Source organism: Archocentrus centrarchus, chromosome 3, assembly GCF_007364275.1.
Source record: "Archocentrus centrarchus isolate MPI-CPG fArcCen1 chromosome 3, fArcCen1, whole genome shotgun sequence".
Taxonomy (NCBI): Eukaryota; Metazoa; Chordata; class Actinopteri; order Cichliformes; family Cichlidae; genus Archocentrus; species Archocentrus centrarchus.
This window is the reverse complement of record NC_044348.1, coordinates 27,846,832-27,872,403: the sequence shown is the minus strand read 5'-3', so window position 1 is coordinate 27,872,403 and position 25,572 is coordinate 27,846,832. Positions and strand designations below refer to the sequence as shown.

The window sequence follows — 25,572 nt, the reverse complement described above, 5'->3', positions numbered from 1 at the left end:
CGTAACCTGAGTGTTGAGCCGTACAACAGCACCAGTGGTGTGTGTGTGTCTGTGTGAGTGTGTATATTTTCGTGTATGCGACTGCATCTAAGTAAAGAGCAAAGGGCATGGGGGACGTGGCGAGATGCTAGGAGCAAGGTGTATAGGACGGAGGTGCCTGCTGCTCTGAGTTATCACCTGGGTGCCGAGGCGGAATGAGCCCACAGCTTTCCACACTGGGACTCCTTGCCTGGTCTTATCAGACACCTATGTGATTGACGGCCGGAATTTTCCGCCTGCCAACTGATTTGATCACACCGCTATGGGTCCAATTTAATTTGGGGGGAGAGGGCAGGCTTTTGTCAGTACGGGTGAGATAAGGCTGCTGCTTTTACAAACCCTTTAAACAAACTGAGCAGGGAAGGGCCTGTCAGCTGGTAGTGATCCCCCTCCCAATCCTACAAACGCATCCACGTCTACACTATCCCTGGCTTTAATGAATCTCCATACCTCACATTTACATCCACATGCCAAAAAGGTGATAGGATTCTGGGGGTCAAAGTAGAGAATAAAAGGACAAAGACTACAGTACAACGCAAACTCTTGAATTCATGCATGTGAAATCCTAAAATAAAGAAGCAGAATACAATATTTGAGCGTGCTTCCGATTTAAACTGTTTTCTTGAGGTTGATGTTTCATATCTGTGATGTGGCACCGAGTGTGCTGTACAACTCAATACCCCAAACACTACTATTGCTTGAAGTAGAGCTCTCCCCACAGCCATCCATATCAGCAGAATGCTGCAAGCTTTGTAATGTTATACATTTCTAATAAAAAACACCCACTAAGGCACAATAGGGAAAAACCAAGTCGAAGGCCAGCGTGAACAGATGAGATTATTGCAGAAGTGAAGTCTTACATTTACATCCCCCCAACACACACACACACACACACACACACACACACACACACACACACACACACACACACACACACACACACACACACACACACACACACACACACACACACACACACACTCAGATGATCAGAAGAGTCAGTGCTGTAGTGCTGTGCAGTTGCTGCTGTGAAAACCAAAAGACTTTATTTGCTTATTTACTGTGATGATTATTTTATGCTCTTAAGTATTGAATAAATATCTACATGTAACATGCTATCTTAGGATATGTAAGTGTTATCTAACTGTCTAATCTGTATGGTAAATATATAAATGTATGTGCACTGTTGAAACAAACATGCACAGGCAACTCCTCTTGAATTAAAACTGGAAAAGAACAACTAAAAGCAAAACAAGAAGAAGAAAAAAGTAAATGCATAAAAAGGATATCATGTTTTCAGATGCTCTTTAGGTAAGGTGCAACTTCTTGTGTGTATTTTTGTACCGTATCTAAAATGCTTCCTGTTTTAGGTGCGTGCTTGCTGTGCCATTCTCGGAAGACCTTTTGAAATTTATTTTCAGGCTAATTCCACTTAATTCCACTTAACAAGGTAAGCTTTGATCACTTTTTAAAAAGTCAATAGCGAGTGACTAAATGCAGAGGATTAAGACTAATTTGGTATCCAGAGCCCAGGGTTAAACTAAACATAATAATAATATAATAATAAGATAGCTTTTCCTAAGTGAATATCTGTGGCATTTACAGATTAGCCATAAAAGATATTTTCTGTGATTCAATATAGCGTTAATGATATAAAGTTTGGTAAAATTGTGTATTTTATGGTAAAAGGTTACACAAGAGTGCATTACAATAAACTGTAACCTGCTTTTTTTTTTTTTTTTTTTGGTGATTTCTTGTGATCTTATTTTTTTTAAATTGCTTTGGGTTGAGGTGTTTTATAAATACTTCTTCATCTCATCTGCACAAATATTTAATATCCCTCCACATCACATATTGAAACCCATGTTTTCATACTGTAAATAAATGTACTAAACTAAACAGGCTTGTCTAAGTTGACAGTTATGCATCCCTTAAGACTAAACTCTGCTCCAGGTCACATCCTTAACTAAGTAGAGTTGAGTGCGCCTCCAGTGACCTCCTTTTCTATCACATTCAAATTCTCAAGCTTCTCTGTAAACGCTTTGGATAAGACAGCGATCTATGATTATCTCCTCACAATATGGCAAAACATTTGCTTTCTGTTCCTTCACTTGCAAGTAGCCTTCTGCCCTGGTGGGCACTTGGAGAGGAAAAAAAAAAAAAAAGAAAAAGATGGCTATCTAAATGTGGTCATACAGAGTGCATTATTTAAATGTTACATATATAAATAATTAGCCTGCCAAAATGTTTATACACACTACAGTGCTTTGGACATTTTCTGTTTAATTAACAGTAAGGTCACTCAGTTTAGATGAAATGCTTCTTATTTACTAGCCACTGTAATTGTGCTTTACATAATTGGACACCTAAGCATATTTTCTTCTTTATTCAATAGATACTTCATCAGACAAGCCATCTATTCATTGTGCATAGATGTACATATAATGTATTTACACATGTCTGTGTTTCCACCCAGTAGCAACACCATCAAGACTAAACTCACACATTTTTAAGATGAAGTGTTCCAGGTTCTTAGATGTGTAATAACTTATCCCCCCCTAATGCAAAGCATCTTCTGCCTAATTTGTTAATGTCCTACAAAAGAGCCTTGGGGCTCCTGCTATAAAAAGGAGAGAGAAATTACTTTTTTTAAAAAGCCACAAAAGAATCATGGGTTAACTTGATATTTTTCATCTAAAATCTTAATTACTTGCTATGGAAAATAAGCTGGTAAGACTGATAAAGGCACCACCCCGTTGTCCTTCTTCCTTGTTGACTGACAGATGATGACAGTGAGAGACATATGTTTATAGGAGAAGACACAAGGAGAGAAGATGCTAGCCTAAAATGGACTAAGAAGGAGAGATGAGAGAAGAGGGGAAGAAGAGAGCCTCACAGACATGCTATGGTGAAGTGAAACTGAAAGAAAGCCAATGCTGGGAATCTCTCTCTCTCTATCTCTCGCACTGTCTCTCTCTCTTTCTCTCGTTGCCTGTCTCCTGAGTGCTGCTGTCCAACTGAATCAACAGCAAGGCCCACACCAGTCTATTATTATCTCTTTAAGCCCATGGATTCCACCTGCACCGCCTCCACCCTGATGAACTGGTTTGCTGTGTGGGAGGCGAGAGAAGAGGAAGGGGTGGTGTGATGCTGCTGGGTTGCCGGGCTGGAGGATTGTGGGAGTCTGGGAAAATGCTTTTCTCTTGGGTAAAGGAGGCTTGGAATTATAGAAAGGGGAAATAAATACTAATTGTCTCAGTAATGGTGTGATAGAGAGGGTGATGAGTAATATTGTGATCAGCAGGGTGATGAATACATGTGTGGGGGAAAGGCCAGCTGTGGAGAGATGCTTGGGTGAGTGGCTGGACCACCGATTCTAGTGGGTTTGTGGCTTTGGCACCATTGAGCCCCACTGCCTTCTTATGTCTGTGTGGTAGACTCAGGGAGCACTGCTCCTCGGTCTCCCTCTTTGCTCCGGTGTGCAGTGGCATGTAACACCACTTTAAAATGTTAATTGCAGCTTGATTAGGACAGACAGTGGGAATAAAAGCAAAAGCAAACACTAATTGCAGGGAAGCAACAAGAGGCATGAGAAGATTACCAAACACAGCCACCTTGCAACATTCATTTCAGTGGATTTTTTTTTTTCCTTCTCTACATAGTTGATTTTTGACTCACCAAAACATTTGCTCTGATTAGTCGCTCGGTCCACAAAGACTTTGGCGGAGATGACGTTGCCAAAAGGTAGGAACATTTGCATGAGCTCAGCGTCTCCAAACTCCTGGGGGAGGTGATAAATAAACAGGTTGCAACCTTCTGGCCCTGGTGATGAGAGAAAGACAACAGAAGGGTTATGTGGGAGCATAATTTGCCCGGTGAGAGAAAGACTGACCATAATAACATGGGTATAAAAATAACTATAAGGCAGTTTTGACAATAATCCAGTAATGTAGGAACCTTGAAAACACTGAACTCTGTTTATTTTATCGGTGGCACAAATTTTAGTTTTGTTAAACCTGGTTACTGTGGCATTTGTGGAGTGCACACAGCCTAATCCCATTTTTCTAGTGTTAAAAGGTCAAACTGCATGTTCAGCTTGTTTTTGTGGTTTCCATTTGAATCTTTCCAAGAACCCCATTTTATATAATAACAGGATAGGGATGGGAGCACTTCACTAAATCAGATTATAATGGTTAAATTAGACTTTTGTGTCAATACATGGGCTGACAGTAGCAACACACAGACAGACAGAAGCAGAAATAGCCAGCGTTAAAAACAGAAAACAAGAGAAATTGAATGAAAGTAAAAGACTGAGACAGTTATACTGGGAAAAGTGAAGCATCGAGACACAGAAAAACAGAGAAAAGAGACAGAGCACACATTAAGACATAAGCCAAGTTTTTGCCCCAATTACTGTGTGACAGTAGGACTGTCTTCCAATCTCTCTCCATCCTTCACACTCATCCAACCAGCTGCCACATATTGTACAGGCCAATCTGGATAAAGGAAGGAATGAACTGGAAAGAGAGCAGGAGAGAGAGAGCCGCGGACACATGGAAAGAAAGGGAGATGTGATGGACTCAGGGACAGTAAGCTTGCAGCTGGCTGCCTGGCTAGGTTTCTCTCCTGTCTCATTGCTCAGGGTGATAGCATGACGAGATGAGACTGGGTCTGGTGAGAAGGCTGATAAGAGGGCTGCAGTAGTGGCTGGCTGCAGTGCTACTATGCCTTGTTGAGATAGAGGCCACACACACACACACACACACACACACACACACACACACACACACACACACACACACACACACACACACACACACACACGGCCTGGTTGACAGAGCGAGAATTTATTTTATTTTTTTTAAACAGTTACACACTGGATCTCACTTCTGTCTGTTTAGATTTAGATGTCTCACATGTTTACATTAAATTCTTGTTTAAACAAAAGGGGTTTGCTTGAAAGACCGGAATGCCTAGAGATGGTGCACAAGAACTTTTTCCTTTCCTTTTTCACTCTCGTCTTGTAAATATAATCCCCTTTTGTGTTTTGTTTATTTTGGTTATAATCATTAGACTTCAGTAAGCTTCTGCATCAGCCATGAACATAAATTAATTATTTTATGAGGAATACATTTAACAGTAAGGGCTTTTTTGTGCTTTATCACTATGAAGTGAACATTAGACAAGCTATAAACTAAACTATAGAATAATGACACCATCAACATTTAGATTGGTTGCCTATACGCCTGGCTTTTGCTCTGCTATTCTTTCTGGCACTAGGTACAAAATCTCCTCCGAAATTGAAGGTTAACTGTGCAACAAACGCAGGAAGACTATTCATTTTACCCAGAACAACTGAAGTACCTCGACCTGGCAAAAGAAAAAGAGCCCCGTTGTCTGAGGTGGCAAAGTAGGTATAGAGAGAGGGGGATAGTAAAACAAGAGTAAACTCGGCATTCACTTGATGGAGAGAGCTCTGGGACATGAGTTGGCAATATTTCTATTAGATCAGTAAGTAACAAAACCTGCATAATTATTAGCCTAAGACACATGAGTGTTTTAAAAGAGAGAATAATGCAGCACAGTGTCTATCCTCACCATACTGCATCTTGGTATGGTACTCTAGCTGTACTGCAGAGAACAGGAAAGCTCTCCAGCGCATCATCAAGACTGCTGAGAGGATCACCGGCACCCAGATCCCCAGACTAGTGGACATTTACAGGACCTGCTGCATCAGGCGTGTCACAACCATGACCAGGGGCAGCACACACTGCCTCTTCATCCCCCCTGCCTTCTGGTAGGCGCTGCAGGACACAGCACGCCTTAACCTCAAGACTAAAAAGAGCTTCTACCACAGAGCTGTTACACTGCTGAACTCTGACCATATCAAACTCAACAGACAATCTCCTTGCACATCCACTGTGCCACTTTAGCACATTGCATACAGTTGTAAATATTTTATTTTCTGTTTAAACGGCCTTTGCTCACTGTAAATATCAGATCCTTATTTATTCTATTTATATTTCTTATTTTCTATCTCTTATTATTTGTTATATGGGCACCTGGAGGATGACTCCAACAAAATTTCATTCTACTGTGCAATGACAATAAAGATATCTTATCATAGAAGAACTTCAGTAGGTGGTTGTGCTGTGTATGTGCCTGGTGTCTATTTTGTACTTTGTGTCCAAAGTATAGGGTAATAAGAAAAAGGTACATGACAGTTCCCTTCAGTACTGCTTAGCATTGTCTCATAGACACATACTGAGGACGCCTGGCACATTAGTCCATGATCCAAGACACCAGAGGGGCATCAACATGACAATTGTTTAGGTGTTCAAATGGTGGATTAGGTATATGATGGAGAAGGTGGGGGAGTCCAGTAAAGGCCTAACTGGTACCTGGAGGGAATCCAAGGCCTCTCAAAAGCCTTCATGATGCATGAGAGAAAATCCTACAGCAGGAATCTTCAAATCCAGGCCTCGAGGTCCGGTGTCCTGCAGGTTTGAGATGTATCTCTGGTTCAACACACGTGAGTCAAATATAGAAGTCATTAGCAGGACTCTGGAGAACTTGACTGCATACTGAGGAGGTAATTCAGCCATTTGATTCAGGTGTATTGGATCAGGGACACATCTAAAACCTGCAGGACACCGGACCTCGAGGCCTGGATTTGAGGATCCCTGCCCTACAGCCTGTAGTCACTGGCACCACCGGTATTTCTTGACAACAAGTAGCAGGCCAGGTGAATTTCTTGAAACAGAGACCTCCAGACATAAGCAGAGGTCAAAAGGGGTATATTGTCACACTCTTAAAATAATGGCCTGCCATTTTTAAACAAAAGTTTTATTTTTGCCTAAATCATCATATTTTCGATGTTAGTTCAGTTCAGTTTTTTGTCTTTTCTGAAAAACCTGAAAAATAAAATGACTTACCCCATTATTTTAATAGGGTGACAATATGAAGCTGGTGTATGACACAGAACTGAGAGGGCAAAGGGCAAATGCCTCAAGCACCCTTAGACTGATGGGGTTAGCTCAGTGACCATCATGTTGAGGTGTGATTGCTACCGACCAGTGTTGTCAATGTGAGTCTGTATGTTGCAATTACTGATAAAACAGCTGAGAACATCAGCTCTGTTGATGTTCCCATCTACCACTTGGCTGCTAGGCATGTAACTAGCGATGGTCCTCATGTCTTTCCAGGCCTCCCTGGAGTCAGCCTGCCACTTCTTCTTCTGGTTTTGGGGAGTAATGTTGCATATGTGAAAAAAGCAGCCGTCTCAAATGATATGACTTGCGGCATAATTCTCATCTCACAGAGGCGTTTGTACACTGTTGGCAGTTATAGATGCATCAAATGTTATGTAGTTATCATGTTTTTAGATGAATGCATGTAACTAATGAATATCAAATTTAGTGATACTGACAGCCTATAATATAATTATGTTCAACATTATAACCATTATAACCAATTGCCATACTGTATTAAAATACAATACTGGGTTGCCCAACAGGCTTTAAGTATAGCGTTGATATTGCTGGATAAAATTCTAATTTTGGATTTGGAAAGAATATTACTGTTCACACACACACACACACACATACACACACACACACGCACACACACACACACACACACACACACACACACACACACACACACGGGCAGCCAGACTGAATATATTGTCCAAATTGTTATCCTTCAGTGGAAGGTTGAAGCTGAAGCTTGACTGTGCCTGTGTATTCAGGTTTAAATGTATCTTGTTAAATGGCAGGGCTGCAGACTGTGGCAGTGGCCTGAGACAGGCTGGGACAGCAGCCAAAACCCAGAGGAGGCTAGAACTCAGACAGGCCACTGGCTAAACCAAGAATAGCTCCGTGATAGTGTGCCTATGAGTGTGGCTGTCTGTATTTGCATTAATGTGACTTCTATGATTCTTGCTAATGATTAAAATGTTCCAATGCATCACTGGGAGACGCTGAGGGATGTCCTTAATGATTCTGTGTTTTTTCTATAGTATGGCGGCACGTAAAGCGAATAAGCACCTGCCACGTGAATAAGTATGTGTGCACTTAACTTTATTCATACAGTTCTGCACAGCAACCCTGGCATGCACTCACACTACTGACAAAATTTAAACATAAACTAACTTTTCCTCCAGGCAGTGCTGGAAACACTCAGTTTCAAGTCCATATATTGATTATTCATGCCACTCTATGCTGTCTCATACAATCATATAGATGAATAATTGAAAGTGACAAATGGTGCCAAAAAGAATGATTTACCATCACAGTATATCCTATACTTTATTATATCTGATGCTGTGCCATAAGAAAGAACACTACACTAGGAATGGTAATAAATGATTATGCATGCAGCTAATTAATCTGATGAATATTTATAACCACTTAAACACATTGTAATGGACTGATTAAGCAGTCCAGCACTGCGAGTTTGAATTAGTGCAGTTTTTGAATAATGACAGAGTAACTTTCCATCTCACTGCTAATGTTCTTCTCTTTAAATGGGGAGCCTTTTTCTCACATTTTCCCCAGCCAGCTTTTTCCCTCCCTCGCTAATTCAAAGCAGCGCAGCTACATTAGAATGGAACATGGCAATTATCACCTTTTATCTTGGGTGGGCGCGCTTGCTCGCTCTTACCTTCCCTCTGTTGCTGGGGAATGATGGTTGGTTGCTGGGGGAACGCTTGGCTGATTGGCGCATAGGCGGCAGGGTAGGCTGCTGTTGCAAAGGGAGAACCAGAGTGGAGTTTTTCACATCTCCATTTTCATATTTGACACAACAAAACTCAAATCATTATTCCATTGTTCATTTGTGTCCTCTAGACATTGCATAAATAAATTGCATGATGACTGGGAGCCTGGGCTCATTTGGCTGGCGGATCACTTCACAAAGAGAATGGTAAAAGGGGAAGTTCAACTAAGCAGACGCATAAAGAAAGGGAGTAAGACTAACACCATGTTAATGAGAGCTGATGTCATGCACAAAGCAGTGCTCGTGACAGGTCTGGGTCATCTCTCATGCAGGAGGCTATGGCAGGTTAAAAATCTCAGCTCTTGGTGTACTTTTAGAATTAGTGTTTTTCTGTGGGTATATATTAAGTCAATTAAAAATCACTTTGCAGTCCTAATGTAAAGTAACCTAATCCAGGAGGAAATTGGCTAGTCATCTGGCAATCGCTACCTGTCATAGTGCCTACTGATGTGACAAACCGAATGGGAGAGGGGAGAGGCAAAGGGACAGATGGAGGAAGTGAGGGAGTAGAGGAGGTAGGAGAGACAGATCACCTGCGTAGTGCTGGACGCCAGCATAAGCCTGTTGGAGAGGGTCGGTCACTGTTGGACTCTGTGCTGCACAGAGATGAAAAGAGAGACAGGGAAAGAAAGACAACAAAGAACAAAATTAAAGTAAAACAGACAAAGAGAGGATGGATAGTGGTCAAGACAGACACAAAGACAAAGGGAGATAGAGAGAGAATGTTAAACAGCATGACAGAAATTGTGGTTAGCTGCAGAGAACCATCAGGGGGTAAGATCACACAGGGAGTGAGAGAAATTTGGGTTGTCATGTCTTTCAGTTCTTCAAATGCCTGTTCGTCCCAGATGTTTGCATCAAATATTAACTACATGCCAAACACACCACTTTGTAGTTCATTACAATTGCAGCTGCCTTTGCATAATGCAGAAGTGGAGAGTGAGTGTCTGTCAATTTTTCAGGAATCAGTCCAAGACAACATTAAGAAGCTGAGAATGGACTGAGACATATCAAATTAGCCATAATTGACTGATGGATGAACTGATGGATTCATCATGATACTGGGGCTGGCTTCTCAGAAATCTGTCAAAGACACTGTTGATTGACCCTCAAGACTTAAACGCTTCAATTCAGAACAGAAAAAGATATCATCATAGTGTGAATTTTAAAAGCAGCCTTGTCAACTTTTAAATAATATTGCTTGTAATAATATAAATTCTCACCACTGACAGCTTGCATTGCAGCTACAGTATCAACCAACATGAGTATCCATAAACATTGTTTTCTGAGGTAAATCTGGTCAGCTGGTCAAGGACTTTCCTTTATACCTAAATTTGGTTGATGATTGAAAGGTTAAAAAGTTGGAAAGGCTTGTTACAAAGACAAAGTTTAGGTTATATCTATCAGTAGATATCTATTAATGCAAACACACATCTTTGCTATTTCTATACATATATATTTCATGGATACTATATGAATATATATATTCACACCTTCCACCTATATATATATATATATATATATATATATATATATATATATATATATATATATATATATATATATATATATATATATATATATATATATACTTAGATGTCTAGGAAAATAGTTTTTTCAGCTTTTGCTAGGTGAATGTGCAACAGTAGCATAATCAAACATGGCATACTGTCAGTACTAACAGCTAACAGTATCAGCACTCAAGCAACAAACTCAAGACTCAACTAGAGCTGGATATTCTCACCTGGGTAAGGATGAATACCATTGGTGTAAATGGGCTCCGATGCGGGCTGCCCATTGCTTTGAGGTGGGAGGGCACTGAATCCATTGACCCCAATAGGAGTGGCTATGCTGGGCACGGCTGTGGCGGAGATGCCTGGGGGTGTGCTGGTGCCTGCAAATAGATAGAGTCACTATAAAAACTGCATGGTATAGGTATATAGGTTCACATGCTACAAGCTTAAAATTAGGTTCAACCAAAGTGTATTTTTATACTGAACAATACATGTTCTCACCCATACTACATAACATGCATCTAATGGGCACAGGCGGGTACATTCTGGCCCATGTTATATATGTGCTGTATTTTTGCACAACTTGCTACTTATTAATCATGAACTAAAGACACAATTACTAAAATACTTACTGCTACAGTACAAAAAGCAAGATACACATAAATAGCATTCAGATTTTTGAATGTTAAATTTTGTGCTCCTGTTGCTGCACTTGAATCGTTTACAAAGAAGGTACTATAATGTGCAATACAGTTTAGTCCATAAGTATTTGGACAGTTATACAATTTTAGCAATTTTGTCACAGTGGAGTTTAAAACAAACAAGCAAGATATGATTGAAGTGCAGACTTTCACCTTGAATTCAAGGTTTTAACAAAAGTACTGAATTTACTGTTTGGGAATTAAATACATTTTTTAAAATTAATTGCATTTCCTCCCTTGAGATGTTCTCCCAGACCTCTACTGCAGCTGCCTTCAGTTAGAGCTTGTTTGTGGGTGTCTCTGCTTTCAGTTTTTCAGTTTTGTCTTTAATAAGTGAAAACCATGCTCTATTGAGTTGAGTTCAGAAGAGTGTCTTGGCCACTGAAGAATATACTATTTGTTCCCTTGAGAAAGTCTTGGGTTGTTTTTGCTGTATGCTTTGGGTCATTATCTATTTGCACTGTGAAGCACTGTCCCATCAGATTCAGCAATTTTGCTGTATCTGAGCAGAGGGTATAGCCCTGTACACTTCAGAATTCATCCTACTACTTCTGTCAGTATCATCAATAAACACCAGTAATCAGCAGGGTTATAATAGTTTTGGATTTTATATTATCGTTTAGTTTTAGTTCGTTTTTACTGTTTTTCTTTAATTCAGTTAGTTTTAATTAGTTTTCAGAGTGGTTCTGCTCGTTTTTATTTTGGGTTTATTGTTTAGTTTTAGTTTAGTTAGTTTCAGTATTAGTTTTAGTTTTTCATACATTGTCAGGTGCAAGATTCAAGGTACAAGAGTAACTCTTGTGTAATAAAAACTCAACCAAAGATACCGTTTAAAGAAATTATCATGGTTGCTGTGGCAGGTAGGAAGGGCAGACCCCAAAAGCAGGACTCGGAAAAAGGCGAAAAAATGAACTTAAATTACATTATTGAAAAACGAGTGACTGTAACAAATAAACTGGGCTGGTCTGTGGCCAGAACTAAAACAAGGAACAGAGAAGCACACAGCTGGGACATAGATGACAACAAGACAAAGAAAAGAGGAAAACTGAGGGCTTAAATACACATTAGGTAATCAGGGAAAGAGGAAACAGCGGGGCGCAGCAGGTGAAGCAAATGAAACTAATAACAGGGCAAGCAAAACTAAACACAAAACACAGGGAACACAAGACTGTCAAAATAAAACAGGAAGTGACTAAACAAGGAACACGGCACAGGGAAACAGACACATGGGACAGAAACGCAGACTAGTCACAACACTGGGAATAAAACTCAATACGGAAACATAGACGGTCAGGGGTAAGACAAAAGGACAAACAGACACCAGAACACAGACGCTGGGGATGAACAGGGATGAACAAACAAGAAAACCACAAAAGAAAAAGCCTGAACTAAGAACAATGAAAATCAAAACAAATTAGGAAAACACAGGGAAAAAAAAATTAAAACACAAAATGCTGGGCAGCTGGCCCAGGACCATGACAGAAATATATTCAACAACTAACTGTTCACAAGATAGAAGCACTACGTGCTTAATGTGTGTAATATTAAGGACACACATGAACATCAACAGGGAGAAACAAAGAAAAACATGAACTCCAAAACTCAATAAATTCTACAATAAACTCCCAATAAAGTTCAGCGTCAGTGCAGCAGATTAACAACAGCTTCTGTTTTGGAGCTAGCTTTGTTAGATGCTCGATATGCAGTGACCTCATGTCGCACTTCTGCTTGTGTAGCTGGATTGTGATTGTGCTGGTGTTTTATATGCGGTGCTGGCTGGGGCTTCTTTTGTTCCTCGCTCTTTGTGCTCGTTTTTTTTGGCTGCAAACATATTTGTCCCTGTTTTTTTTTTTTTTTTTTCACTTTCTTCATTCCCTCGCATCCATTCTGACAGTTTTAGCAGCTCCCTCCAGGAATTTGCTGACATTCGTGAGTCCTTATCAGGGTTATAATAGTTTTGGATTTTACATTATAGTTTAGTTTTAGTTCGTTTTTACTTTTTTTCCTCTAATTCAGTTAGTTTTAATTCGTTTTCAGAGTGGTTTTCCTCGTTTTTATTAGTTTTTATTTTTGGTTTCATGCTTAGTTTTAGTTCGTTTCAGTATTAGTTTTAGTATTTTCATACCTAATCAGGTGCAAGATTCAAGGCGCAAAAGTGACTATTGTGTAATGAAAACTTGACAAAAGATACTGTTTAAAGAAATATATTCAACAACCAACTGTTCACAAGACATGCTAAATGTGTGTAATATTAAGGACACACATGAACATCAACAGGGAGAAACAAAGAAAAACGTGAATTCCCAAACTCCATAAATTCTACAATAAACTCCACAATAGACTTCAGCATCAGTGCAGTAGATCAACAACACCTACATGTGGTGTTTGACAAAAACAAACTCTTTGAAGGAGTCAAAGCTCAAATCCAGCTGCATCCTGATGTTCTCACCACCTGATGCTGCTTCTGTTTTGGAGCCAGCTTGGTTAGATGCTCGCTAATTAAACTTGCAGGGTCTTTGCGGCCTCTGTACACAACCTACGGAAGTTGCCGACCTCATGTCCACATTTATGCTTGTGTAGCTGGATTGTGTGTGTTAATTACCTTGTGGTCGTGTGCAGGTGTTTTATATGCGGTACAGGCTGGGACTTCTTTTTTGGTCCTCACTCTTTGTGCTCAGTTTTTTGGCTGCAAACATATTTGTCCGTGTTTTTTTTTTTTTTCTCTTTCCACTTACTTAATTCCTTCATTTCCATTTCGATAGTTTCAGCAGTCTCCTACCAGGAATTTGCTGACAGTTGTGAGTCCTTATATTGATGCTTTGATTATTATTCCTGATTGTTATTCTCTCACTGATAAAGTAGCCGGAAACGCACAAGGACACAACAGTTTAGTCACAACGTTCTGGGCTGCATGGACCCGACAAGTAGTCCCGTTTCTCAGAGACGCAGGCCAGGTTACCTGGTAGGATCAGAGCGGTTTCTGTAGCCGTTGTGCGCTTCTCAGGTGGACTTTGATGTTGCTGGTTTTTCCTGACTGAGAAGTGTTCCGCACATTTTTCATCATCCACAACAAGGCTTTCGATTCTATCTGTGCTCTTGAACTCAAAGAACCTCCATACGGGACTCGGCCGCTGTCTCGGCAGACCGCAGCCATTACTTTGCGGACCAGCGCGGTGAGCGCACGCACATGCGCACACACTCACACAGTTGTCGTATGGTGCTCCCAGCTTAAACTGGAGAGTGGAAAAAATGATTTCATATCCATCCGCAAGGCTTAAGAAAAAAAAAAGTAAATAAAAGTCAGTTTATCGATAATTTCAGTTAGTTTTAGTTAGTTTTTTAAACTCACAATACAGTTTTAGTTAGTTATCGTTTTTTCCTTTTAATTTCAGTTTTTATTTATTTCAGTTAACGACAATGTTTTTTCAATTTCAGTTTTCGTTATTTCGTTCGTTTTCGTTAACTATAATAACCCTGGTAATCAGGTGTCATTGACAGCCAATTGGCTCATTGGCTCCACAATATTTGACAGGCTATGTGGTAAAATGCAAATGCAAATTCAAAATTAGGAGTCAACTCCAGATCTTTTATCTGCTTAATTTGTTATGGAATAACGTGGAAACAGGCCTCACCTGGCCATGAAACCTGGCTGTTCTCTGCTGCTTCTCTATTTTACATCACTTCCACTTTCCCACGCTGTCAAACTCAATGCCGACTTCATCACTTCTAGTCCAGTCATTTTTCTGCCTGCCTTCCTTGAGCCAATCAGCCTCCGCTCAGCGTGCTTTAAATATCACTGCTCATCTATCGTTCTTCCTTTCAGACTCATTCGTGCACCCCCCCCCCCCCCGTCTCCCCTTCTCCACCACCCAAGAGCTTCTTCCAAGCCCCCATCTTGATCTCCCCACCACCACCAGTGTCTAGACTCCAGAGGGTCCTGCCCTAATTCCTATCTCTACTGGGATTCCCTTCCACTTCGATGGGTTTCGATTGGAGACTAATCGACAAATAGCTATTTTATATATATTGTATTTCTTATCAATAAATCATGTTGAATTTCTCCTTATTGAAATGGCTGTAATTCCTAAACAGTCAATGCAATACCTGAATTCAGTCTTGGATTCAAGCTGAAATTCTGTATTTCAGTCACATCTCATTTGTTTGATTTAAAATCCACTGTGCTTGTGTACAGAGGTAAAATTATGAAAAACTGTTAGTGTCCAAATACTTGTAAACTTAAAAATGTGTTGGATGTAGAGATCTTTTTTTTGCATAGCACATTTCCTCCTTCCAGTGATATTCCAAGTCTGTCACCTTGTCGGTGCATTTTTGTGCTGATGGATTTTTTTTTATTATTTTCCTTATCTAGGTGAAGGGCATTTAAGTCATGTAGGATTATGTTTGATAGGCATTACCTAGAATATGTAGGCCTTGTGGATTACAAATGCCAGGTACAGCGTCAAGCCACTTTATTTAATACATTTGCAATGACCCTGTCTTCAGGCAGCCTCCCTACTTAGTGTCGAGCCATCAAAGCTCCTCATGACAAGGGCCAAAAAGATAGTTCAGACTGGGGTCCGGGATTATCTCACACAAATCTTTGCTCTTATATTGTATAAGCCAAGGACTCTGCATCCAAAGTCATCGGATTGGCTGAGTTCCCAGAAAACACTGTCACAGAGACATAGAGGGAGAGAGTGACAGACAGAAAGAGAATGAAAGAGAGATAATGCGAGAGAAGAGAAGAGAGAGACTATATAATGTGGCTGCCAGTGAGTGTAAAGGAATGCTGTACATCTTCTCCCATCATGCCTCACTCAGTACAAGGTTCTTCTTCCTTTAATTCAACAATGACAGCGTCTGCCTTAACCCAGAAAATGGGGCCTACATCTTAAAAAATGTAACAAGGGCAAAAACAGAAAGGCCTTGAATGAATATATTACTACTGCTTCTATAATTCTTGCTAATGATGAAAATGTTCCAGGGCAGGACTGAGAAATGGAGAGAGAAGTCCTGGATGGGCGTGTACGTGTGTGTTTGCACATTCCTCTGCTCTCAAACCCTTGCCAGCTAATAGTATTGGTGTGTTAATATATACCTGAGGAAGGTGTCATGGGAGTAGCCACCAGGCCGTTGACATTGAAAGCTGCCATTTGCTGCATTTGTGCGGCAGCAATGGCTGCCATAGGGTTCAGGTAGGACCCTTGTGTTGCTGCCATCAGGGCTGCTTGCTGTTGCATCATCTGCTGTAGGATTAAAGAGCAATGGGGAGAGGGGCGAGTGGCAGGAGGGATGGAAGGAAGGACAGAAAAGGAAAGTAGGGTGAAATAGCCGCAGGATCAGAGCATGTTTACTCTCACGTCTCTGTTTGCTTGGCCACTGCCTTGTTCTTGAACAGAGTGGTCTGTGTTGCCCTGCAGCTTCGCTTCTCAGCTCCTGTAAAACTGCACTGGCCTTGTGCTTATTATACAAAAACAAAAGGCAATGTGGTGAGATGAGTTTAGGAATGTATACATATATATATATATTTTTATATGTACTGTATATGTATAAATGTGTGAGAGGAAAAGAGGAACAACAGTGGCAGAGTTAGAGGAGAGATAGTGAGTGGGCGATTCTCACCTGTCAGGGTGAGCTGTTAGCTACTGTGTGAGTGTAAAATCTCACAGACTCCTAACTCAGGCTGTGACTTTTATGTGTGAATATGAAATGGGGGTGGGAAGGGCTGACAGAGAAAGGGGTGGGGTGGCAGGGTGGGGGGGGTGGATGTGGGCTGTTAGCAATAACGTGCCCCTCTGTCTGGGTAAAAAAGAAATGTGTAAGATGAAAATGTTAAAAAGGCAAAAGCTTGCATTGGCAGTTTAGATTCACAGGCCGAGTCAGGAAATGTGGAAATGAAAAATGATAATGTATGCAAGTAAAACAGTGTAGTGCTGGGCATACGTGATTAGCAGCTTCCCTGGACAAATAAAGGGATAAAAAGACACAATATAAAAAAGCAGTGCTGGATTTTTTCTTAAGCCACTTTAATTTTGGATTCTTAACAGCCGTTTGATAGTGTAAATCACTTAAGGAACCATTCGCTGGGAGTGTCACATGCCTAGTGGGAGAGAGAGTGAGTTCAAACCTCAAATCACAATAGTTTTTGTTTTCTTTTTTTAAAGCTCACCGTCTCCTCCCCCGCCGGGCTGAGACTTACAGCATGAGAGTAGGCGCCATAGGCCCCAAACTGGATGGTCATGGGACTGAAGATGCCGAGCTGGCCTGCCATCTGGTGCATTCGGCGCAGGGTCCTCTCCTTATCAGTGTCGGCAAATTTGACCACCAAGCTTGACGAGGCACCCTAAAGGGAAAATTTACAGGGTTAATGAAATAGGCAAGTTAACTTTGAAATTAAAGGGACTTTTGTAGATATGTTTTGATTTTTTTGATTTTTTATTTTGGTATATGCATCTTAATAACATTGCTTAATGGACAGTTTCACAATTTTAACAAAGCAGGACAGTTACCAAGGTTGCTTTCAGTCAGCAGATTCTGCTTGTCACTTCAGCTGGTCAATCAGCTGGCAACCTAAAGTTTGTTAGCAAAAGCTGTCTGTGGCACTGTATAAATAGAAACTTTTAATAAACTAAATAATACAAGAAGAACTGCATATTTTGTATAACTGCAGCAGTTCAAGAAGCTTGTGTAAATTTCTTGAAGCTATTACATGCTTTACCTGGAACGGTGCACACACTATATGTGAATATCTGACCATAATTTAAACGTTGGCCATTTAAAAACAAAGTTTTCAATTCCATAAACAGCATTTTCATATTTTATTGTACTTTATTTCACATTTTTTTCCCATGGGAAAATACCTAAAAATAACAACTGCATCATGAAGAACGTTGGAGGTGATCTGCATCAGTGCAACAACCTTTCTTTTTTTTTTACTTAAAACATGAGTATGGATTCTCTGCTTCACTGGAAAAGAGAAGCAGTGTTAATCATGCGACTCATTTCTGTCATTTGTTGTCCAGTGTACATTACACTTCAGCCTTTAAGACCTAATATCTCTCAACCATAGAAGGCACTGGAATTAAATATGCACCTCCTATGACTGCAGTCATTTAGCTGTCAGCAATAAATGGAAGAGAATAGTGAGTGATATTTGCTTTTATGAACTTTCTAACTCTGCTGTATACACTGGGAGTGAACTGTGATCCTAAGCAGATCCCACAGGAGTCCCAGTCCCCCACTGGTGAAGCTCCACTGAATACAGCACTGGGTAATTAGGTCTGACAAAAGCCTTCGGCATGTGGAGGGCGAAGTATTGACTAATGGCTCTGCCTTATGGCAGATATAGTTCTGTATTGATGTCCGTGCTCCTGAGTTTGCATCCAATTAAATCATTTGAGAAACAGAGACCAGAGTCAGTTCCTCATGCGACATTCAGGCAAGAAGAAAGGGGGAGTGAGAGGGGGAGAGAGGATGAGGAGGCAAGGTAAAGAAAACAGCCACACACACTGTCAAGAGGACTAGTCTCCTATTTAATTACAGCCAGTGCATGCTGGGTAAGAGCACGGAGCAACACCAGGACAGAAGGACAGAGACAGCCAGGGGGCGGTCGGGATATGATTAGTAAGATCATAAAAGCAAAGACACTGAGAGAAAAGGACTCCATAATCACAACTTGGATTCATCTTTCACAAAATATCTCATCCTGACAGGGTCAGTACAAATTCGGGCTTTGATTTAAATTTCCATATTTTCTTGGGGTATAGAAATCAGAAATGTGAGCTGCATAGCACACTTAGGGATTGAAAGATAAGGGTGATCAGTGTGAGTGATGGTGTTTCTAGTACATGATTTCATGAGACTTTCTGATTTATTAAATGAAGTTGATAGTGACAACAAACTGCTCTAAAGGTTCAAATTTAAGCTGGAGACATCACTTATAAAAGGTATGCTACCAAAGCAGAGCTATCCAAACAGATATTCATAGAAAAAAAAAACAATCTTCTGTATTGTGTAGCTAAATGTTGCAACTGCATAGTACGACAGTCAAACTGTCTTTGTCTTACTGTAGTTCAGCTTTACTTCGTGCTACTTCAAAGCAATCCATACAAAAAGTGCGTCCTATTTTTGTAAGTGCCTCATGAAATTTTTAACAGTAACAGCTAAGTGATAGTACCATTGAGAGGGCAGTTTGCCAGGGATTTCACATGCTTTGTGCTTTGGTCAGTTATGACTACTGAAACAAATCTTGCATAATGCATAGCTGACATATTTATCCAGCCTACACGCAACATTTATTATTGATTTTGTACAATTCCCTAAAGTCAGTCATAATTTTTTAAGCATTATTCTCCCCTGGGCACCATTTCTCCCCTTTGTAAATCTATAATTTTCTGTATAAAGTATAACTAAAATGTAAATATATATTAAAGAAATGTAAAACTAATTTTTTTTTTTTTGTTTGTTTGGTTTTCTTTGCAAACTATTTGATTATGTTAACATTTTCTTATAAACACTGTATAAACACATTCAGGAGAAAACGTTGGCACCAGATAACTGTGGAAAAGAGGCTGAAATGGAGGAAGGAATCAGCATGGACCCCAGGGACAGTACATCTCAGATGGGATCCTATCAGAGCCAGCCAGCACCCTACCTCAGGCCAGAGGAGACCCATCTGGTGTTTCTCCCTCGATGCCATTTCAATTAGTTAAATCAATACGCTGACATGGCGGCGTTAACGGCACAGTTTTTCCCTTTCTAATTGCATTTCATTCCACCTTCTGACCTTTTTCTGTTCTTTCTCAACTTTGTGGGCCAATTGAAGGGACTAGGCTGTTGGATTTAATGAGGCTGGCACTGAGCAAACATCTTCCTCAAGCGTTGTTGCTCAAGTCTGCCCACAGCACAGGGGCTTGGCATTTAGATTACATTCATTTTCTGCTTTGTGTATCTGTGTATTCTTAGATTCATTTAATACCTCATGAAGAATGCATTGTGATCATCAGGACTGTGAAAGCCCGAGGCTACCTGTATTCACTGCGCCGTGACTCAAGATGAGGCGACTTTGGCCTGGTCTCGTTTCACCCAGCAGAGTGTTTTGCTGTAGACGACAGCACGGGAAGAGAACCATTCTGCAATGTCTGCAGTGCATAGTCTTGGCAGCAGCATAAAAGCACTACAACAGTCTCTGCAGGTGTTGTCAGTGCTGCCACTCATGTCAGACCCAAGCATTTCCAACTTTCATAGCATAAAAGCACAAATATCTCCTAAAAAAAAGAATTGCATCTTATCCTCACCCCTGAACAGGAGAATTACATATCCTCACATCTCAAGCAGACTAGATCCAAGGTCTAATCAGAAAGGCAGATTTCAGAGTGTGATCCCTCTCACAGATTAAGAGTTTCTATCTGCATGAAGAAAGAATAGTATGTGGCCAGGTAATGAAGGAACATGTGGTGGAAAACCACAAGCACTGGATGCAATGCAGCTACTCCTCACTGGTTGCAGAAAATCACAAGCTGACAAACAAACAGAATAATAACCTCCACCAGCATGACTCCTTTACCTGGAGAGAAAATGAATTTGCCGAATTTGATAAGGGCCAACAGGGAGTCTTCACTTTTGATGGGTACAACTAAGGAATTTGTCACAGGTTCAAAAACTAATCTAATTTCTTGAACAATGCACTTGACTTGTGAAAATCTGCTGTATTGGATTTTGTATAGGCCACGAAATGTGTAGATAGAAAAATACACATTGGTAATTGAGGGATTAGAACTCAACTACACCGGTGAAATCGCATTATGCTTTTATCTCAGCATTACTGTGATACAAAGACACTGGTGTTAAGTGTCTACCAACAGGTAAAAAGACACTCACCTTCCATCCTTTACAGATGCTTGAAATTAATAATAATAACAATAAAAAACATATTCAATAAAGGGAAAACTATCATTTCAAAAAGCACACCTTTTCTCCAGTAGGTAATTTTAAATAAGTAAAACTTCCACAGTCGTTTCAGCTTTCTAAAGATTTAACTGACTTAAATTATGAATTGAATCTGTGAAAAAAAAAAAAAAGCACCATAAGAAGTTTGTTTGGTAATCGGACAAATGCCTGTGGGCTTTTTATTCCACTGGCTTAACCCTACTGTCACTTATTACCAGTGGATGACGCTGTCTTGGTCTGGTCTCACTTTCTACAGCACATGGCTGCATCTGTGCTGAGACACATATGTATATTTTGTCCATAAATAACAGTTTTCCTCTTCCAAATGTAAGAAGCACAAAATAAAATTTCATGTGATACAGTATGTCAGTTACAAGACTGCTGGGATTTTGCAGTAGATTCGTGTGCTTTTTCACCCATTCTGTGTCGCAGTGACAGTGTTTTCTGGCTTGGTCTTATCTCTCATTAATCCAGAACTACATTATAGTATCACACACATGCACACTTGTTTCTGCCAATGGCACCAAACTCCACAGGTTCTGTCAGCCACACTGTGACACCAAACATGACAATCTCTGCAATTTGCTGGGTGTTGTTTGCCTGCCCCTGGCTTTGCCATTTGAAGTTTTGCCACCTGTGTCTCTGCAGCCTTATAGCAATTCAACAGCTGAACCGATGAGAATGCCAGTTCTGTGCTCAATCATATTTTAACTTAATTTTGGAAGCACCTGCAATCTGCAATGAACATCAATTAAAGCTATGATCTGATCTATCAGCACATGCCCTTAGGTGACATCCCTTGCCCTTAAGCTTCATTACAGCCATTCATTTTGGGCCAGTGTGTTTTTTTTTTTTTGGTATTATTTATGGCATTTGTGTGTGTGTGTGTGTGTGTGTGTGTGTGTGTGTGTGTGTGTGTGAGGTAACACAGATGCTGTAGTGAGAACATTAAGAGGGAAAGAGAGACGGAGTGAGAGAAAAGTCTTTGTTCAAGGTTCATCCCGACCTCACAGCTGGCAGCAGGCAGTGAGCAGAGCAACCCACTCTCTGAATCCTGCCTCCTGTTAGTCTGTTGTTGACGACATGTGGCAGTAATATTATCCAAATTAACTGCATCCCCCATTGGTACCAAAGACTTAGTTGGATACTAATGGCCACCTTGCCCATTAATCTGAGAGGAAGCTGGATTTGGGCAGAGGCAGATAACAGGTGCAGGGATAGAGCGAGAGCGATATGGATAATATAGATTATTAATGAACAATTCAATGTCTCTTGATTCACTCCACGTTTATTTGGGGCTCCATATGTTGCCTTGGACAGTGCATCTGCAACAGAACTCAGGTAACTCATTGACCTGACCTAACGCAACTGTGCCTGTGCTACAAAATACTCAACAGACACAAACTGTGCAAAGGTAGTCAGCATGAGCCAAATGTCTTGCAAAAGAAAGAAAAACATCCTCTCGTAGCAGTCAATTATGTACATTTTCTAGTTGTAGGCATATTTTATTGATAGAGTCAACAAGATATTTTTAAGGGAAGATAAATATCTTGATTATAATCAAATTTCAATAAGTGGCCTCATCATAGTTGCACATGATCAATGTGCAACATGATTATTTTTTGGCTCTTGGCCTGCTACTTATTAAATTTTGACCCTTGTATATATGCCAAAAGTTGGTTCTACACTACATCCTCACATAAAGTTAAATAATCTCTACCGCTTCTTTCCCTTCGTCACTACTTCAATGTAATGCAAAATGAGGCAGCATCAAAAAGATGTGTAAATTAAATCTGGCTTCCAAGACACTATCTGGCTGCCAGGAAGCATCCGTAAATATTTATGGCGGAACATCAGTGAAGTGTGTGAAGGTGCAGATGTCTGCCAGAAAGTGTGTGCATGTTCATGTGTGAGTCCAGCTGTGTAGTACCCAACACACACCCAGCACAGGCAGGGAGGTGCTTCGTAATTCATCATTTCTTTCACTTAAGCACTTTTTGGTAGCGTTGTTCAACCCCAACAGAAGTCTATTCAATCCACAATGAACTGCTGTTTGACAAGAGTTACAGGTTTAGTGGTCTCATTCAACACCAACTAATGCTACTTCACGCATTTATCAAACTAGACCATCACATCATTACCTACTATTTACAATTCCTTATATACTTACAGCTAATCTATATTCCTATAATCTATATTCATTACTTTACATTCAAAGGACATTTCAATGGTCTTTGAACAGTTCTCCTGCATTTGAAGTAAGGTCTGTTCAACTCATTATATGTCAGCAACTGTGAATCTTTGTAATAGTCAATATGTGTCTTCACCAGACACTTGTTTTATTTCTGTATAATAAACAAAGTTTTTCTTGATGGTTTACAAGAGTTTTCACAGACCTATACAAATTTAATCTTCATTTATGACCCACTAGAAGTTTCAACAGTTTATTTACAGAAAGCCCCTGTATTTTATTTTATTTTTTTCTTATTCTGCTGCAGTTTAGGATGGTACCTTTCAGTCAGTGGATGTGTAGTCCTTAGCCAACAGTGCATAAAGTGTGATTGGAGGACTCTATAAAAACATAGAGACCAAGTCTCTTATTACATGTCATGCTAATTTAATTCAATTCACTTTTGTTTTTATACTGTAGCACTAACTCACAACATCAGTCGCCTCAAGGCACTTCATATTGCAAGGTAAAGACTCAACAATATTAGAATACCCTAGCAATCAGACGTTGCCCTATGAATCAGCACTTGGTGACACTGGGAAGGAAGAACTTCTTTTTAAAAGGAAATGACAGAGCTTGGGCAGATGCAGGCTCAGGCAGGGCCCTGCCTGGGGGTAATGGAAAGAGAAGAGAGAAGTAAAAAGCATGCAGTAAAAAGCACTTTGAGGAGTCAGAGTAAAAAAGCACTATATAACTATCAGTCCATTTGAGAGCTGAAGACTGCATCCTAATTCTACTTTTAGAAATTCTACGAATCACAAGACTGCACTTTGCAAGCAAAATGCTCTGTTAGGATAATATGATATGAGCTCTTTAAGATATGATGTCACACTTTTCTGTGTCAGAAAGAGTCACACACAAATTTCATTTCCTTTAATACCAGTGTATTTTATTTCATGTAGTAAAATGTTGTGATCAGTGGTATTGAATGCTGCACTATGGTCTAGCAGCACAAGCACAGAGACAAATCCACTGTCAGCGGCCAAAAGAGAATTATAAGGAACCTTTACTAGTGCTGTCTCTGTGCAATGATGAACTCTAAATCTTGACTGAAACTCTTTAGATAAACTATTCCTCTGCAAATGATCACTTAGCTGATTTAAAACTCTTTTGAGAGTTTTCAAAATGAAAGAAAGGTTAGAGATACGTCTATAATTAGCTAATTCAACGTGATCAAGTAAGGTTTTTTTTTTTTTAGTAATAATTTAATTACAGCAACCTCAAAAGCCTGTGGTGCATAGCCTCTTAATAAAGATAAATTGATCATATTGAAAATCAAAGCATCAATTAATAGCCAGATCTGTCAGCTGGTGATTGGACTGCCAGGGCTGCTGCCCCTGACCATTCCTGGGATTGTGCGGGTGCAAAAACCTGTCCACCACCATAAGGTGGTGATTCCTGGAGAGATGGGGTAAGGAGCTTTTACTAGGGGAGTACACCAGAGATGACAAGTTACCATTCCTGGACTGCTTATTGAGGAAGATGTAAGCCTCAACACTGAAGTTTACCGGAAGCCCGCACACAGAGACCAGCATCTCCTCTTTGACTCCCACCACCCTCTGGAACACAAACTTGGGGTGATCTGGTCCCTACAACACTGGGCAGAAAGCATTCCCTCTAAGGCAGAAGGAAAACAAAAGGAACACACACATATTAAGAAAGCCCTTAAAACATGTGGTTACCCCAACTCGGCCATCATCAAATCAGTCACAGGAATGAAGGTCAAACACAAACTAGGAAGAATAAGAATGACAAGAGGAACAACATTGCCATCCCTTATGTGTCAGGCTTGTCAGACAAACTCAGAAGAATTTTCTCCAAGCATGACATCCCAGTATACTTCAAACCAAGTCACACCCTAAGGCAAAAACTGGTTCATCCCAAGGACAAACCCGCCAAACACAAGATCAGCAATGTAGTGTATGCTGTCCAGCGCAGTGGAGAGTGCTCGGACCTCTACATTGGAGAAACCAGACAGCCTCTTCACAAACAAATGGCACAACATAGAAGAGCCACCTCAACAGGACAAGACTCAGCTCTACATCTGCATCTGAAGGAGAAAGGGCACTCTTTGAGGATGCCAATGTTCACATTTTGGACCGGGAAGACAGTTTGAAAGAGGAGTAAAAGAAGCCATCTATGTCCACTGTGAACAACCATCACTGAACAGAGGTGGATTATGTCACCAACTTTCCCCTGCTTACAGTGCTGTCCTGAGCTCCCTTGAACATCGTAATATTTATTTATAACATCGTAATATTTATTTATATAGATAGGGTAACTTAGTGAACCCATGCCCTCTTGAAACATGAGAGCAGAGAGGGTTTTGGTCTGTCTTTTCGTCGTGAAAGTGCTTCTTTCA

General features: G+C 40.3%; 1 protein-coding gene across 1 annotated transcript in view; it reads right to left on the bottom strand.

Annotated features, from left to right (window-relative positions):
- The window catches only part of celf6 (CUGBP Elav-like family member 6), a 163,422-nt gene that overhangs the window by 9,626 nt on the left and 128,224 nt on the right, over window positions 1-25,572 (bottom strand). Inside the window, exons 6-11 of the mRNA XM_030718528.1 lie at window positions 17,202-17,375; window positions 16,131-16,278; window positions 10,562-10,711; window positions 9,351-9,413; window positions 8,704-8,784; window positions 3,718-3,861 (exon numbers count right to left, since the gene is read on the bottom strand). Coding sequence (XP_030574388.1) covers window positions 3,718-3,861; window positions 8,704-8,784; window positions 9,351-9,413; window positions 10,562-10,711; window positions 16,131-16,278; window positions 17,202-17,375 — 760 coding nt within the window. The remainder of the gene's footprint in view (window positions 1-3,717; window positions 3,862-8,703; window positions 8,785-9,350; window positions 9,414-10,561; window positions 10,712-16,130; window positions 16,279-17,201; window positions 17,376-25,572) is intronic.